At 36.7% G+C, this 18,227-nt stretch overlaps 1 protein-coding gene across 1 annotated transcript; it reads right to left on the reverse strand.

Annotated features, from left to right (window-relative positions):
- Positions 1-1,274: 1,274 nt before the first annotated feature.
- KIF11 (kinesin family member 11) lies at positions 1,275-18,016 on the reverse strand. The gene is made up of 22 exons (XM_009278026.2): positions 17,943-18,016; positions 15,211-15,343; positions 14,982-15,079; positions 14,821-14,899; positions 14,290-14,475; positions 14,079-14,203; positions 12,349-12,439; positions 11,808-12,050; positions 11,600-11,695; positions 10,821-10,909; positions 10,211-10,298; positions 9,257-9,445; positions 7,886-8,093; positions 7,420-7,592; positions 6,976-7,098; positions 5,818-5,976; positions 5,275-5,414; positions 4,372-4,651; positions 3,087-3,309; positions 2,684-2,838; positions 2,250-2,366; positions 1,275-1,552 (listed from the first exon to the last, which is right to left on the reverse strand). Exons 1-22 carry the CDS (start codon positions 18,014-18,016, stop codon positions 1,427-1,429), a joined length of 3,195 nt encoding a protein of 1,064 aa, XP_009276301.1. The 3' UTR covers positions 1,275-1,426.
- Positions 18,017-18,227: the final 211 nt, after the last annotated feature.

Below are 18,227 nucleotides of genomic sequence, written 5' to 3' on the forward strand. Positions count from 1 at the left end.
AATTAATGCTTTCCCTCCTCCTATCAGGCTGTTAAGAAAAAGCAATTAGCTTTGCCCACAGAGGCAAAAGAAAGAGGATAAATAAGAGGTAAGATTTGCGTTTTTCTGAAACGCCTCTGATTAACGGTCTATCTCATGCTAGAGAGTTCAGAGAATCAGTGCAAGGGCATACTCAAATTATGTCTTTCTGTCTCTACCAGCAGGACTGCAGTATGCTGTCTGAATGGTGTCCAAAGTATATCTAGTTGGCATACTTGCTCAAAGACAAATAGACATACAGACTACCCCTTGAAAGAGAGAGTAACTTAAGCCTGCAAGCTAGATATAGAAAAGTGAACAATCTCTTAAATCATGTTTTGACAATTAGCTAAGAACAGTGCTTCAATGTAAATTAAGGCTGCCTTCTAGTGCCTCTCTCCACTCCCATCATAATCCTATTCATCTACTTTTTTAGCACATCATAGCTTGAATTTTTCTTCAAATTCTCAATGCTACTGTCAATTACTGGAAACTCACTGTTACACAACATAGGAACTGCATTTGTAACCAAGTCTGCATGTTTTAATGTTAAGTATCCACATCTTAAAAGAAATGCTGCCAGTTTACAATACATAAACTGTGGCTGACAACATCATATCCAAGCCAACACATCACAGCTGCAGGTTAAGAGGAAGATAACAGTGGAGTTCAAAAACAAAAACAAAACCCCAAAACCCAGCAGTGAGACTAGCTTTCATATACTGAAGAGGCACTGAAATAAAGCTATTGTCTATTATGAAACAAGGGACGGAACCATCCTTTTCTGACAGCACAAGACTTGACATAGCTGCTAATGTTTTAGCTAAATTAAACCTGGTAATATAAGATGAAAGTCATGTAAGCTTGTTTTACTCTGAGGAAGGTATTTATACATTTGTTTTCCATGTATCAATGATTTATTTGAAGTATCCCAGTCAAGAGACAGCTATCTACTTCATAGAAACAGGGATCAGACTAAAAAGCAGGTACAAAAACAGAACACTTATTTACAGTTAATTAAAAAAATAAAATGGTAGCTGGTAATGCTGACAAAGCATTTTTCCACATCCCTTTCTGCTCTGTTTTAAGTCTACTGAGAAACAGAAAAGGATCTTTTACTTGACAACATAAAAGTCTATTTAACATACAGCACCATAATCTGCAGGAGGTTTTTTTGTTTTCTGGTTTGTTTTTTTTGTGTTTGGTTTTTTTTAAGTCTGTTAATACTTTGCAAGCTACAGCATATAAAAATGGGACAAAGGCAGGACATCTGGCAGGCCAATCTTTTGATCCAACTTTGCATCAATATATCACTATATACAGAGACCGAGGATAACCAAAGAAATTTATGGCTCAGTAGACAATTAGACATAAGTATTTCAAAACAGGGATCTACAGTGAATATATCTCAGTTCAGTGATCTTAAAGGAGGCTTAGATTTGGGAAGAAACTGTTCCGTCATATCCTCTATTTTGTTCTTCTCCACTGTAGCTGCAGATTTGTTCTCTTTATCCTTTTTGTGACTCCTTTTGTGCTGGGATTTAAAGAAAACGTCCCAATGTTATCCATGTTAAGAGAATACAAAGAAATTAAAGACTACTTGCTCATGTACAATGCAGTATATAGTGTTTGGAGAAAAAAAACAACTTGGTAGAACTCCTGAAAAAGGTTCCTAATATTGCATTTACTAAAGAGATTTATTGTGGACTTCTGGAAGTTCAGCAGCTACTTTTAAGGGATCCGTGACAAGTAAATACAACCCCCCCCACACCTCCAAGCCTAATATACCAGGGGTTTACACTGATACATTGGTAGAGCAAGAGGGTCAAAAGGAAGAAAGTAAAAAAAATCAGTGAAGAATCAAGAATGCTAATATTTCTGTCTGGCCTCTAAGAAAATACTCCACATTAATGTCAACTTTTCCATTAAAACACATGTGTTAATATCTAGTAAGTTATGACAATGTTTTTCATGCAGGATTATTTGCTGAGGAGTTTTCTACTGTCTGTCCAGCTTGTCAGAAATCTGCATTATTTTATCTGCTGTTAACTGTTATCAGAATCTGCTGTTATTTTAGCTCAGGTTTAACAAAGCATATTCTACAGGATTTAAAGAAGTTGTGAGACTACACTAGATGATAGTAGGTGACTTTAGAGTACAGCACTATTATGGAACAATAATTTTTCTTCACTCTTAAATACACAGCTGTTTGGAATATCTGTGGAAATTACCTGGAAAAAGGGAATACCACCATTTGCATGGCAGCATATGTTTGTATCCACTAAGGATTTGTCCCTAGAAAGGCTTTCACTGGATTCTTGCAATCCTTCCTCCTCTTCCAACAGGTCCTAAAACAGAAGTTTTCAGAAAAGTGTATTTAATGTCTGAATTTCCTAGGTGAATATACTAAGCATGATCAGATCTATAAGACACCGCACTTCCATTTTTGAAAAACAGAAATGAAAGTATCTAAATTATTAATGTCTTATTTTTCAAGATACCGTTTTTGTCAAAAAGCTCAGCACACATGACTCCAGGTACCCTGTAAAACACAAAGGCTGCAACAGCTCTGGGGTTCTAGTCAACTCTCCACAACGGCATGAAAAAACTCCTAAAGATGTGAAATCTTCATTGAAGAGCCTCTTTTAGCCATTCATACACATACCTGATCTGCATTCTCCTCCACCTCCTTTGTCACGCTGTTTAGCATAGCATCAAGCTTTAGTTGCTTTTGCCTTAATTGCTCCAGTAGAAGTTCCCGGGGTTCTGTTCTCACAAGTGTTACTGGATATAAGTAGTCTCTTCTCTGTGGAGTTGTCCCTTTAATGAAGATTGTACACTAATGAAAGGCACTATTAAACACTTTCAGCAATTGCTTTAATTACAGAACCTCAATTTTACATTAACTCAGTACAGAAATCATGCTTTGTTCAGTCATTCTTTGCGTGCATCTTAAAAAAGGTGTAAGGCTGCTAGTTATATTATGTCCCCATTAACCTTCACTTATGAATTCTGCCACTCAAATTGCTTTCTGTAAGACCATTCTGTCCCCGACCTACTTTAAATACCTGTTGGAATATCCACTTTAAGATCCTCTTGCAGGAAACCATTAACCTGAGTCAGTCCATGCTGTGCTTCCTCATTAAGTCCCAGCTTCTGCTCCAGAAGTATCTCCTGATCAACCTTTATCTGATCAAGAAGGCCATTTAGTACCTTCTCCTCAGCAGCCTTTTGTCTACCAATATGGTCGACAATTTCAGCTATTGCTTTATCACAGTTTTCTTCATATTTCTGAAAACAAACAAAACAAAAACCCAACCAAAAACACCAAGTTAACAGGAGAGTTAAGGTTCTGGCCTCTTTTCTAAGATGTGGTGCATGATTAATGACATGACCTGAAACGAAACAACTGAGAGACCTCAAATTGAGAAGTTTCAGTGCCAGTTTTACACTCTCGTTTCAAGAACTATCTTCAGAAGAAAGTCAGTTTCTTAGAAAGTACGATCATTTCAGAAAGCTACTCATAAGAATAAAGATGATGGCATCTGGTTCAGATCAGACTCCTCATGCTTCTATGCACAACCCTGCACAGAAGTAGGATATTCAAGTGTAAGTGAAAATCCTACAAGCACTAGAAGCTTCATGTATTTGTAGGGGAAAAGAAGGAAAACATGTATTTTTAGCTATTCCCATTGGAATGAAACTCCTGAAGTGTTCAGTAGGTATAACAGATACAGGGGTGTCCTGAGACTGCAAAATGCTTTTAACACTTAAGTTTTACTTTCTGAAATTTAGCAAAATGTTGGATTTGCGTATTTCATTACCTATGGGAACAATAAAACAAGAAAGGTGGGAAGTTTGCAATGGAAATTAAAGAAATTAGAAAAAAATTCTCAGATAAGAGGCCAGAACTAGTAGCTACCTAAAAGGAATGCTTTCTCCCATAATGTCAATCCATCTGACCAATAAAGTCATTTGCATCCTCCAGAATATAGTCTGTATTTGATCATTGTGCAAATCTCCCAGGCACATTACTGGTCAACAAAGCTTTAGAATTAGAGATTTATACTATCAAAAAGATGTAAAAAGCCCAAATTACAAATGGAAGTTAGCTGCATGGGATTAATCAAGACACTATTTTTTGAGGTTATTTGCACTTTAAGCTCAAAGTATTCCTCTGAAATTAAGCTTTTGATTTCCTCTAATTGCATCTATTTAAGCTGAGTAACATGAGTCTGCTGCGATTGAAAAAAACCCACAAATTTGTTCTGTGAGAACTTTTTCTCCCCTACAAATTCTACTGTAAAAGTTTGTCTCAGAACGTTGTATTAGACTACAAATGACTATTGGTACCTTTTGTAAACACTGAAGTTGCTGTTTCTCATCACTGAAGGACAATAGCTGCTGATTGGTAAAGTCGACTATCTGAGCAGTTGCAAATTCACCCCATTTATCAGTATCCTGAGACACATTTTTGAGATTGCTGAGAAGCTGTTGACAGTGGTCAGTGGACTCTTCCAGCATCATCTTGTTTTCAGCATTTATAATTCTGAGCTCTTGAGAGAAATTATCCAGAGATGCCATAAATTTGCTGTGATTGGAAGTTGTACTGCTGACTAGGTCTGTAGTTTTCCTGCAACAACATATTTGTAACAGTTCAGAGATTTTGAAAGGTGGATTTTAACACATTCTACATTTAGAAATATGAGACCAGAACTAGTGAAGTAGTGCAGTTCTGTCAAACCAGTTAATTATAATGTTGTTACTCTAGTAAATTTACAAATTGCAGCACTCAGCAGTAGGTTTGTTAAATCCCTCCCCCCCAAAAAACAACCTCACAAAACACCACAAACTAAAAAACAACATTGGCAAGACCTTAGTTATTCAGTCTGGAACTGAATGAAGCATGCTGCAATAGATACATTATTATTCTCCAAGTTAGGCCTTTATGGTATGAAGTTCTGAAGTCCAACCACACTGAGGGCCGTTCACCAGCATATTGCTCCCAAAACCATGGTCTCTTATCTGCAATACGCTCAAGAGACAAGTTTGAGGAAAAGCCTTGTAGAGCTACCTTTTACTCTGGGGAAAGGTGAACTATGATCTACATTCTGTGGCAGAACTCAGCTCTAACATACAGGTCTTGTCCAGAAGACTTTATAAGCATATAAATATGAAGAGCATTTAATTTTGCAGTCCTCTTCACACATAGTTTTATCTTGCATCAGTATACAGCAGAAGTAATGTGCTCCTTACAGGTGAACATTTTCTTGCACAGCAGTGACGGTGGTCTTCAAGCTTCCATTTTTTGTGAGTACATTAGTTAAGTTCTTCTGAGTCTCCTGAGCAAACAGGTCAAGCTGGCTTTGCAGTGAGGACATTAATTCGGCTGCACTCTATTTAAAAAAAAAAAAGTCATACATTTCACTGTTATTCTGCACTTTTTAACATTCTTAAAGGGTACTTGAATGACTTTATTAAAAATTCAGCAAATAAAAGAGCTTTGTCATCTAAAGCTGAAGGTACAATTTTTGTGTAGAGAAGATATAGACACTTTGCTTTTGGAGATATATGTAAAGGCATATATACTGGACATGCTCGGTGCAAAGGTAAGTTTTGTTACCTTCCTACATAAGCTTCTTAAAGCAGCCCAAAAAAGGCTGAAAAGAATTAGGATCATCAAGTTACCGTCCTAACATTTCTTCTGAAGCAAGTACGATGGTTTACTGCTACAAAGAGTTTAAATCAAAGCAAGCAATCATACTTGGTGTTAGGATTTCTTCTTACTCTTAAGAATACCTTTGTATGTGCCAACCTCGTCATTTCCACTTCTTCTTTTAAATTCTCACAATCATTCTGAAGCTGAGCAAAAACACTGGCCGTTTCTTCTCGTAATTTTTTCAGAGTGAGAGAAAGATCTCCAAAGAAGGTATCCATTTCCTTTTTATGACCCTCCATCTTTGAAAAGAAGTTTTAAAGAGAGATATTTGTCTTTAGGTAAGAACTCAATACTTTTCCCTAGCATAATTTATATAGAAACAAACTCTACACCAAGGAAATTGTCAAAGGCACTAATAAAGTATTGCGCATAAAAAAAGGTAGAAAATAACACTTAGAGCAACCTGAAGTTAGACTGGAACTTGGTGTGGGCTTTTCCAAACACAAAATTTGGCATGTGAGGTAGACAAAATAGGAAGACATAGATAAGGTACTTGGTTAAGACAAGCAAGAAGAAAGAGCTGGTAAGCCATGGACTATTTGCTGTCTAAGTCTGAAAACCAATAAAAAGCCTCTAGACAAGGGGAGTTGATTTCACATGAGTTGTAACTGACAGAAGGGGGAAATTTTTCAGTCAGAGCAACAGGTCACCAAGAACAAAGATTTGTTTTTGACAAAATGGAAAAAAAGGAATGAAAGAGTGAGGCTGCATTTCTACATAAACGTTATGAGATTGACTAGAACTAAAAACCGAAGCAAAGGACTTTTTTTGCAAGTGCAGTGTTGTCTGCACTTATGGTTATTGTTAACAAGATACAGCATCACATTCCCCAGGAATCAAAGTGACTATAGAAGAAGTTTGGTATGACAGCAAGAGAAATTGGGAGCAATAAGACTTGTCTAAGTTGGTTATTTTAGATTTCTAAAATACAGGAGACTATATTAAGGATATTATCAAGTATTTGTTACATATAGCTTTAAGCATCCACGTTTTGTCATTCTTCTGTGGCATTTAGGTGAGCAGCTGTGCCAATATAGGTAACAAGAAAATACACCACATTCAGAAGTGGAAAGGAAGTCTGAAAGAGCTAAAATGTAGAACTCATGGGACAGAATAAAGGAGAAGAGGCCAGACCAGAAGTGGAAACACTCTGACACACTGCAGAAAAACGAACCAAAGGGTGATCTGTAGATTAAAAATAGAGAGCACAAAGGTAAGAGACAAGTTATGTGCATTACCTTGTCAGCCACAGCAGAATATTTCTTCACATTACTCTGAAACTGACAGTTTAGCCCCAAGACAAATTCTACCATTGGTGTCAAGCTATTTAATGCTCTTCCTAATCCAGATGTATGTTCCTCCTAGAAACAGTGGTAAAAAAAATTTAAAAAAAAAAAGCAAAAGCAAAACAGGATATGACCGTTCCTTCATCTACATTTATAAGAAGCCATCCCATATACATATCCATTTACTCTGCTATTGCAGTATTTGCTATATAGTACATTACAGCTTGTGGCGGTGACATGGGATGGGAAGCGGGGAGGGACATAATCATGGCCAAGTGCTGAAGCAGAGACAGGTAGAGAGCATCAGAAAAAACCTATACAGTATTTACAGAACCCCTTTTGATTGAGAACAGTTTCATATATTTAAGTAGCATAAGAGTATGTAAATTTACTAACAATTAATCTCAGCAGCTCAGCTTTACAATCAAGTGACAGATTCTCATGTTGTGTTATTTTTTCAGACACGTGAGAAACTTCAGTAGACACCAATTCTTTAACAGAAGCAAAAGATGCTGATACAACTGATGCAAGAATATTAGCTGCTGAAGAGCTGGTAGACAGGAGGTCACCTACGAAAGAAATCAAGAAGCATTACAATTTTTTTTTTTTTTTTTTTTTTTTTTTTTTTTAAAGTTCCACTGTAAGGTAGGAACTCTTCATTGCTCATCACCTTATTGCCTCTTACAGCACAGGAAGGCTGTTGATCATCCCAGATACATTATTATTGGTGCAACTGTAATCATTACATTGCTTAAAATAAAGCCTCTTCCACTTACTAAACCAGATCCATTTTAGGAAACGGTCTTTGGTACTACTGTTGCAAAAATTCAGGATGACATACTGATACAGGTATTACACTTACCTATAAGACTCGTGTAAGATGTCAACATTTGTTGCTGCTTCAAACTGTTTTCACTAACTGAATCTTGTATTTTGTTGAACAAAACATTCATTTGTCCTGCAAACGTATGTTGGACAACAGCATTGTGTTGATCAACAGCCTTCTTACGGTCCAGTTTCGCATGGAGACCAGATACGTCTTTTGTAGTTTCTTCAACTGTATTAAGTAACTACAATTTTTTAAAGTTATTTTAGTCAGTCTTTAAACAAGAAGTCAAGCATATATTACATAAGGAAAACAACTGTAGTTCTGAGTTAAAGGAGAAGTTATCTTCCTAGAAAGACAGGTCCCTTTACATCATCAAGTTACAACTGTTCTTAATCCTGGTGTTATGTCATAGTTATATGTTATAGTCTTAGAGAAAAAGTTACCTACTAGACACCATTTGTTCTGACTTGGAAATTAAAGCATTAATAAAGGACATCCTCAGTATTTAAGGAATTAAGGTATCATTTATCACAGAATAGTAACTGAAAAAATTCCTGACCACTTCAACTTTTTCTGAAAGATCTGACAGTAAATATATTCTTTAATAGTACTCAAGCAAGAGGTTTCCAGTACTAGTTCTGTGATAAATAATTTAAAATTCGAACATATAGTGGATTCTTGGTTTTGTAGTCAGCGTAAATAACTTCTGTACCCATTTCACTCACACAAACACTCCATAACCCACATGCAAAAAACTAGGCATCCCCTCGCAACCTTACAGGAATCTGAGTAGAAAGAAATTTTCATGTTGACTAAAGATACAAATTTCATCATTCTGCAGTTTAAATAGCAGGACACTCTCTCTCCCCACATGAAGTCTGTTTCGATAATTATGACCAACCTACAAACACATCAAAACCATACCCTAAAATAGGTGACAGGGCAACAGTTTCCATTATTCAGTCAGTGAGTGTAAATTACTGCACACATCTCTGCAAAGCTTTTTGCTATTTTTCTACCCCAGTTACATATAACTTACTCTTTTGTAGGACCAGCCATATGTTTCTAGTAAAGAAAACTACTTATTCTGCAAAACAAGCCATGACAACAGATACTGCAAAGCACTGAAACTCTCATGACAAACTGGCCTGAAGGAAAGGTAGCTCCAGACCAACCAGCATGTTTAGCAGTCAACTGTCAATATTACCACAGAGAAAGTCCTGCAATCTTAAGTAGCCTTTCATCATAGTATAATTTAGAGAGCTGATCCTAGTTTTCCATCTTAAATTCAGGTTTTGTCACACTCACATCATGCTTTAGCAACAATGATTTCCTTGAACAGACCATGAAACTCCTAAACATGGGAAGCTACTGTTACCAGTTAGGTGCAAAAACTGTGACAACCTTGCTAGCTGTGCCATGAAGTTTTTGTTCAGTGTTTTCCAAAACTGAAACCACATATTCTTCTTCAGCCAGATGAACCTTGGTTTCTTGCAGATCTTTTTGTGTTTCTTCCAGTTCTTTCTCCTTGATTTGCAGATCTGTTTTACACTGTTCAAGTTCATTTTTACTAACTGTGAATAGTTCAGTGATCTAAAGTGGAAGACAAACATCAATAGGGCAACACTGCTTTTTATAAGTTCAACAGTCCCGCTTCACGTATCTCAAATTATGCCACAATACCAGAAGGCAAGTTGTCATCTACCAATGTAGTTTCAGCTGTAAGGCTCAGAGGTCTTAAACCTAGACTATAGATTGTATAGTCTCTGTATTTGCTGAAAATATCACAAACCAACACCATTTTCACTCTAATAATCCCTTGCTTCCCCACTCAAACCACAAGACCAAACAATTGTTACAGCACAAGAAAAAAAAAATCCCACTAAACAAACCTAAGCAGATAGAATGAAGAGAGTCAGTAAAGCTAATTACACAGAGTAGTCACATATTCCAGCAAATGAGTATCTGCATTTCTTTTTAAGAAGCAGCTCCCATTTTCTGTGTAATTTGTTAATGGGAGCTCATCACCTTCTCCTCTCTCCCCTCATTCTTTGCTCCTAAGCAGGTATCTGTCAGCTGAGATACCACCATTTTACAAGCAGATTTTTGCTGAAAACTCAGCAAAGCAAATTAAAGGTAAAGTGGTAGACATTAAAACAGCTTTAAAAATTAATATTGCATCCTGTAACTTCACATATGGTATTTCAACTTCCTAACTTCAAGGACTAGGAAGCTTCCACTCTTGATTAATTAAGGAACTTGAACAAAAACTCTTCAGACTGTTTTTTTTCCTCCTTCCCCAAAGATTTCTTTCATTTTTTCGGCAGATTTAAGCCACAGTTGAGAAACATCACTTACTCTTTTCACTTCTTCCTCCATGACACTGATTTTGTCAATATACTCTGCAATTTGTTCTTCCTGAACCGTCAGCTTTCCATTAAGGGCTCTCAAGCAAGGATTAAAACAAATAAATTAGTCAAGTAAGAGCTGATTTCAAGATTATCTACTCTTTTTATACTACATATTTAGTAATTTCGAAAAATAAAGTATTGCTAACTTCTGTATGAAAAGCAGCTAATTTTCACTTAATGCAGAAAGGATTTACGGCAATTTTCCATTTTAAACTTTCTGTGTAAACTAGCCCTCTTACAAAGTGAAGTAAACTATATCAAGTTTGCTCTCCTATATGAGCTTCCACTGAAAGAAAGGCTGCATGGTGTAAATCTGCATTCTGGCTATGCTTATGGTAAGTTCCACATATAAATAAAGTCCTCAGTGCAAACCTACTCTTAGGCTTCTATCTGTGTAATAATTATTCCTAAAGAACAAGTTGACCAGTCAGTTAAATTCTCCTGACTATCTTCAATTTTCTGGTGTGAAACTAGATCTGAAAGCATTTCTGTATAAGGATGGGTACCAGTATCTGAGATTTGTTGTTAGTCATTTTATAGAAATTTTGAAGACATACTCATAATTTTCAAGGGAAATATAGACTCCATTTTTTTCTCGTGCAGCAGCAAGATCTCGCTTCAGACGCTCAATCTCTTCAGTATATTCCTGCATAAAGAAACAATCACATGTAAATCTGAAAATTTCTACTTTGCTTTCAAGATTTAGCTTAACAGATACTTCACAAAGATGGTGCTCTATGGAAGTTTTGCATAAGCACAGGAGCAAAGCACTTCACTTCTGTTCCAAGTAAGTTCAGTATAGCAACATTTAAATTCATACCATTGGATATATGTAGAACATTGAAACCTCCCATTTGAATCGTACTTGGTTGCATGTAACAGCTTACAATGGGAATTGCAGCTTCTTTAGTAGCAGTCAGCTACTTTATATTGGCTCTTCATTCACACTTACTGACAAGTTCACTTTAATTCAGGCACTTTCTAGGGAATGAAGCTACTAATACACCAAGTCCAGAAAAAAACCACCCAGTGTCATTTAGTGGTTCTCCACTAACTTGTAAACAGGTAATCCATAGACAGAGTCATAGGCTAGTAGCAATAGCCCTCTCTAGCTTTACTCTTAGCAACAGTTTCAGTATCTGCAAGGTGACTAATGTTGTACCAGTACAGCAGCTTAGTTTGAAAGCATCAGTTCAGTGATTAAAATCACCTCAGAAAAGTACTGCTACTAGTTATAGCTTCTCCACAGCTTCGTAATTCCTGCATAGCAAAAACTGTGGTAACAGAATCAAACCTAACCTGTAACTCAATTTGTGAATACATATGTCTAGCTTACCTTAATAAGAGCTTTTTTTGTTAGCTTCTGATTAACTTCAGGCTTGTTCATTATGTTCTTTGCTCTGTGGGCATATTCCAGTGTACTCAATGTTTCCTGGGATAAGCAGATGTAACACTAGGTCAAGCTGAGGAGTTAACTCATATTTTTGTATCATTTGCAAAATATAATATCTATTTTAGGAATCGATTTTCAAACTTAAATTTACCTCAAGATTTATTGATGCAGGAGAAACTGTGGCAATTATTGATGTTTTTGTTCGTCCTCCAAGAGAGTCTTGAAGGATTCTTGTGAGTTTAGATTCCCTGTATGGAATATGTGGGGCTCTTTCAACTAGAGCAGTAATAACTCTTCCTAGTGTCAGGAGAGACTGGTTGATATTTCCAGCTTCACGGGCTCTTTTGTCAACTGCCCCAGATCGACCAATGTTTTCACTTCCTGCAAGATCAACCTGAAAGACAAGGGGAAGGGACATGCTTCTGTCTCAAATCACCCTGAAGAATGCTTGCCTCAGTGTTGCAGAATGCAACACACGTGAACTAGCTTGAGCTGTTCAGGAGACATTGGGGTGACAAATGGGACAGACATTTCTCAGAGTGACAAATATAGTTCATATCACTTTATGAAAGACAATGATTTTTCCCCTTATTGAATAAAAACCCATCTTAGATTCACAAGAGAATGAGGTCAGATTATTCTACTTTATTACTTTAAGAATGTCATCAATGAAATTTAGTTTGAATACTTACCAAGTTTAGCTTCCCAATTTTGACAAGTTCTTCTCCATCTACTGTCGTTTCTTTCATATGGATGGTAATCGAAAACACAGAGTGGGAACGGCTACAAAAGAATTCAGTTTCAGACAGACATCCCATTAAAGCCAAATGATCTGCTTGCTACACGGCACTGCTGCAAGTTAGGTATCCGTGCTCTTTTTAGGGAATAAACCAGCTTGTAGATTTTTTTATAGTCAGTACACTAAGAAGAGTTTTAGAGAATGTGAGATTAAGAAATTTAGTTTTCTTTATTCAGGCTAAGAAAATCAGCAAGTAGCTGAATCCAATATTAAAAATTTAGAAGTCCAATTCAGTTTTCATTCAAAACAGTAGTACAGTTTAGGATGATTTTAGCTTGAGCTTATTCCTTTAATAAGTTTTTACAATAGGAAGCTGACATATACAGAAAACCATACACGTCAAATTACACCAGCTTGATCATGCATAAAACAGTTCAGGCAGAATGAATTCTCTAAATTCCCTGTAATTTCAGATGAAATTAGTTCTGTGTTCCAATCTGCAGGAGCCAAATACCCATTCCCTTGCACCAGTAGGCAGATGCACTCAGTATATCTTTAATTTAAAATATGACTTGGCAGGGTGTTCCTTGCTTATTGCAACACTGGATCACTACTTGTTGACAGTGACATAGATATCACATCTGCAGTTCAAGAATGAGAAATCAGTAATAAACAATGATACTTTTGACCAAGGTGTCTCTACTAGATTCTGACTACAAGCTGCAATCATATGAAGTAGCCTGCGCTGCCATACAAAAAAAACCCTCAACCTCATCCCCAACTACCACAATCCACTTTGCAAGTTTTCAGAAGCTGGGGTTTGAAAAAAGAATCTTGTGTCGACCTGTGAAAGACAGATCTTAGCAGTATTTTGAAATTCCAACTTCAGTAACAAATCCTAATATACCATTTGCTACTGCTGGTGAGGAAAGAACACTTGAGACTCTTACACCAAGTTTTTATTTAGTAAACAGGACTGGCATAAAAACCCAACCACACGTAACAGCTAGAATAAAGACAACCTACCTCTCTAATACAGGTATATCAGCTAAACATCTTCCAAACTTGAAAGGACTACAGCCTTCTTTTTGAAGATGTACAATATCTACTGCAGCGAATATTTATCTTGTGCTAGTACATACAATGTATTTCAGTTACATATCTGTCAGACTGTCTTTTGTTTCCATAGGCATAGAAAGCTTTGAAAAAGTTAACTTCTTAACTTCGAGTTATAATTAAGTTGCAATATTCTAGATGCCAGATTAAGAATATTCCGCTACTTATCTCTCAGCTAGAGTTAGGTGGAATGCCAGGGCTGCTGTTCCAACTAGACACTGAGTATTAACAAGGAATATATTCATAACAAAGCATGCAAACTCTAAACAAGAGGGGAAGCCTACATAAAAAAAATCACGCAGAGAGAAACAGCTTGCCCATTTTTAAGATGAGAAGCGTTCAGATTTTATAATGCCCCTTCATACACCTATTAGAATCACCCCACAGGATGCGATACAGAAGACATTCTAACTATGGCTTTCTAACCCACATTTGGCAATCTGAACTGTGATACACAATCTCAAGATCATGCCAGGTTTGCACTAGCTTCGACATCTTTTCTTCGGTAAGATCCTGTTTAATAAAACAAGAACAAAACAAAGTTTCTGAAATGGGGAAGATTTGTACCTGGAATATGCATTCATGTAAGTAGCTGCAGTCGTTCTTTTTGCTGCACCCCTTTCCAGGATTTGGTAGACTTCATTTTTGTTGTGTACAGTTACTTCTTCCAAGCCTTTAATAATTACACCCCTCTGTCAGAAAATAATGCATGCTTACTATACATCTCTCAACAATCCTGAAAGCCTTAAGATAACAAATTTTGGAAGACAGCACTAACCTTGTTTCGAGGGTCATCAAACATCTGCAGTCTTTCTCCAACATCAGGAGTAGGATTCAGAAGATCAAAAAGCTCCTCATTATAGATTTCCAAAAGAGAGACTTTCACGGAAAATTCAGTACCATTCTCTGTGAGTTTTTCAAATATTTGATGCAATGTACGGGGTATTATACCTGCTAGTGGATCCTATAAATTAAAATGAAGTATTTAATACATAAATGTACCGAAAGAGATTTGGGGGGGTGGGGGTGGTGGAATTTCAGCTAAATAGTCTGATTTGATATAAGCAAGAATACCTTGGACAAAGGTCATCTTCCATATAAAGATCGCCAAGGCTTGTATGCATGCATTAAAGATGTAAAGTTTTGATTTTCATATAAGTGAATGAGACCATTTGTTAATTTACAAACATTTAAGGAAAGTCAGCTTCAGGATTTGAAAGGCATCAACTTTAGGTTTTCTTTAGCCTTCTGCAATTTCTAGCTTTGAACTATAGTACAGACAAGAGAAATCTCAGAGCGAAAAATATACCTCTTCCCAAGTATATTCCTCATTGGGTGACCGCTCCCCTTCCATTGTGAAGGTCTTACCAGTACCAGTTTGGCCATAACTGTGAGAATAAAAAATTAAAATGCAAACAAGAAACTAAAATTCAAATAAAATTTCCTAATAGTAAAAATTGGCTCACTTACGCAAACACTGTACAGTTGTAGCCCATAATAACTTCATCCAAAATGGGACACACAACACTCCGGTATACATCGATTTGCTTTGCCTGAGCTCCAAAAACCTGTTGAGGCAAAGACAACACATCCCATTTATCTGTACAGTAATGTATGGCATCACACAGTACAGTAATAAGACCATATTAGAGAAATGTACTAGCTTGTTTCTAGAAGTCCCCAACTTGACAAGAGTTACCATATCAAATGTGTAAGTCTTTCTTGACATCTTATCTGTCACTCCTCCAGTGCGGACACTAACTTCCTTTCTTGCTTGATCACAGTCTACAACAGCATAGGAGCTTGCTTTACGTTCTGAGGCATTAAAAGGCCTAAAAATACAAGAATTAAGAATACCGGATTGATATCATTGCTAATAAGAACATAAACTGACAAAGCAGTAATATCATTCAGTTTAAGGGTCCAGAATAGTATAATTGGGTAAAAGGAATATAAAGCCTTTAACTTAATCTGTTTCATAATTGTTTAAGGAAAAACTGCCACAATTTGGCAGTTTCCAGACCTTGTTTCTCCTTCCACCCACTGCAGGACAACTCAAGTATCTATAGCTTTTAGTTTGTTTACATATGTATTAGAAAACGTTGTTCAGTTGCAGGGGGGTGGAAGATGAAACATACCAAATAGTTATATAAATAAGAGCCTTCAAACAAGGAAAAACTTATACATAAAAGTTAAGGCAATAGCGAATCAAACTAACTAACTTTAAAAATTTCCTTTTTTATTTTTCATTTACAAAAGCAATGAAGCCTACATCTTGCACTGATGACAAAACACTCTAAAGCACCAGAAATACTAACAGACCCTACTAATAGCAGAACAGTAGACAGCAATACCAGAACCTTTATAATGCTGATGCATTTGAATAGAATTTGTGAATTGCGAATAGAATTTAGTAAGACAGACAAATAAATCATCAGATTTTGGGGGAAAAAAGTCAACATACCTTTTTACTCTGATTGAGTTTTAAGTAAGGTTTAGTAGCGGTATAATAAAAGTTTAGAAACTTGATGGTGAGCATTTTGTTTCATCAGTAAGTTAATTTAAACCTGGTGCACAGAATTTTCCTTGAAGGGGTGTTTGCAACAATTTCTCCCAAAAAGCATGGAAATGACCATGGGCTGAAAACTAAAAGCATGAAATGCTATTTTATTACTCATTTAGTAGTGCCAGCTGCACTGAATGTCTATGCTACCTGTATAGTTGACGTGAATGGTCAACTTGAAAATAGAACTTCTATAACCTTAGTAACCTCTAAAATATTTTGGCAGTAGAGGCACTTCAGATGCTGTCTCTTTAAATGATGTTAAAAAAAAATACCACAAGCGCATGGCATCTCGAGTTTCCTGACTATTCTGGCTAACATTTCTTCCTCAACATATCACTGAGGCCGAAGTGTTAGATTCTAAACAGACCACTAGAGGCTTTGGTGCAAGACTGATCGGTGACAACAGATGATCACTAAAATCTTGTTCACAGGGGCAAGTTACAGCTTCAGTTTTGCGGCTTTTAAAATAGTAGGAGGCTGAACAATGAATATATTCTGCTCTGTAATGATATAACAGCGAACCAGTCAAATGCAGGAGCCTTACGGTACGATAGCTCACAACTGTGAGATTAGAGGAACAATTGAGATCAGCTGGAGCATACAAGCAGATCATCGCCACGCACCACTAGACAAGCAGCAACCTGGTATGCCATGGTGACATTCGATCACAGGTTCACCCTCTTAGGTACGAAGCATATTAACATGCATAATAACAATGCTAATGCATGCATTTTGAGTTTCCAAATTCATGTTTTACCAAAGCATAGTAAATGTGTTGCTTGAAAAGGGTTTTGATAAGCTCAGACACATCAGGTTTTGGAACCAAATCTGGAAGCAAATTAATACAATTGCATCTACCTATCTGTAAGATAAGTAGAACCTGACTGATGCAGAAGAAAAAGGGAAGGTGAAAGGAACATTTACTAGCTCAAACACACTGAAGCTCTATTAAAAAAGAGAAGCTGTACAAGAGGCAAGAGCAAGGGCGAGATAGAAAGTTTTTAGGTGTTAGAGACTAAATCTTGACATAGGGCTTAGTCTATGAGTTGCAACAAAAGCAAAACACTACACCATGGACAATCCTGATGCTACTGTCATATTGAGCATTATATTTAATTAAAATATACAGTGATACTTAGTGAGGCTATTCAAGAACAATTGAGACTAATCAGATGAAAAAGGAAAATGATTGCTCTTGACAGTGTTTCAAACTCAATTGCTTCAACAGTTATTCTTCTTTTGCAATAGCCTTGATTTACATCAATGCTTTTCACCAATCCCATAACATTTGTTTCAGCAGCTTTTTAGTTGTGTTGCAAAAATAAAATAGCTTTTAATTTCTATTTTCATTGTGCATCTGTAAAAGTAGAACTTCCAAGCATGAGGATATAATGATTGCAAAAGGCATTAATAACAATAATATGTAAGCTAACATTTGCAGTTCTGGCTCAAAAAAATAAACTTCCAAAGGTATTTTTCAACACTATTCTTAACCCGTTAGCAGTATTACAGTTTTAACAAGTCTTTAAGGTCACCTCAAAATAACAAAGAGAACCTAATTTTATGGTACATGAAATTTGTCACGGTATACCAAAAACTAAATTAATCTCGTCAACCAAGGTAGTTGGTCATTATTACTTAAGAAGTTGACCCCCATAGCTTTTCAACTGAATTCGGAGAGTCTGCATCACTGAAGTTATACGAAAGATAAACGAAAGCAGGTGTAGCAAAAAATTTATTAGCTGTTAAATCGTAGCGGCTTCCCACAGAAGCTCATAGAAGGTAAAATTCTTTTTTTTTTTTTTATTATTTGTCTTGACTTTTAGTCATACTAATTCTCATCCAGCTCTTCTTAACCTTCCTACATAGCTTCATACTGGGTGTGCACTGAATCAAGTTCGGAAATTGCAGCTTTTTTGAGCCGTAAGAGATTGTTCATGGCAGCGCTAATTTTGCGGAAGTGCCGATTATCGCTGCTGGCTACGCGGGTCCGCCGCGCAGCGCATACAGTTAACGCCTCGGACAGGCATTTTTAAAGCGCAGTAACGAGCGCCGTTCGGATGTAACAGCGGGCTCTTTAATAACGATATACTCGGAGAGACATCACGCAGTTCCCTTTCCCCGGAGCCGCTGAGTAGCACCCGGGCAGA

Source organism: Aptenodytes forsteri, unplaced genomic scaffold (assembly GCF_000699145.1).
Source record: "Aptenodytes forsteri isolate BGI_AS27 unplaced genomic scaffold, ASM69914v1 Scaffold15, whole genome shotgun sequence".
Lineage (NCBI taxonomy): Eukaryota > Metazoa > Chordata > Aves > Sphenisciformes > Spheniscidae > Aptenodytes > Aptenodytes forsteri.

What these genes read in the sequence shown, in the direction of transcription:
- KIF11 (XM_009278026.2), bottom strand. Translation starts at nt 18,016, where the DNA reads ATGAACAATCTCTTACGGCTCAAAAAAGCTGCAATTTCCGAACTTGAT. An exon ending in AGGAATATACTTGGGAAGAG is followed by an intron (nt 14,476 to 14,820) that starts GTATATTTTTCG and finishes TTTAATTTATAG; the next exon opens with GATCCACTAGCAGGTATAAT. An exon ending in ATTCTGCTGTGGCTGACAAG is followed by an intron (nt 5,977 to 6,975) that starts GTAATGCACATA and finishes TTCTTTTCAAAG; the next exon opens with ATGGAGGGTCATAAAAAGGA.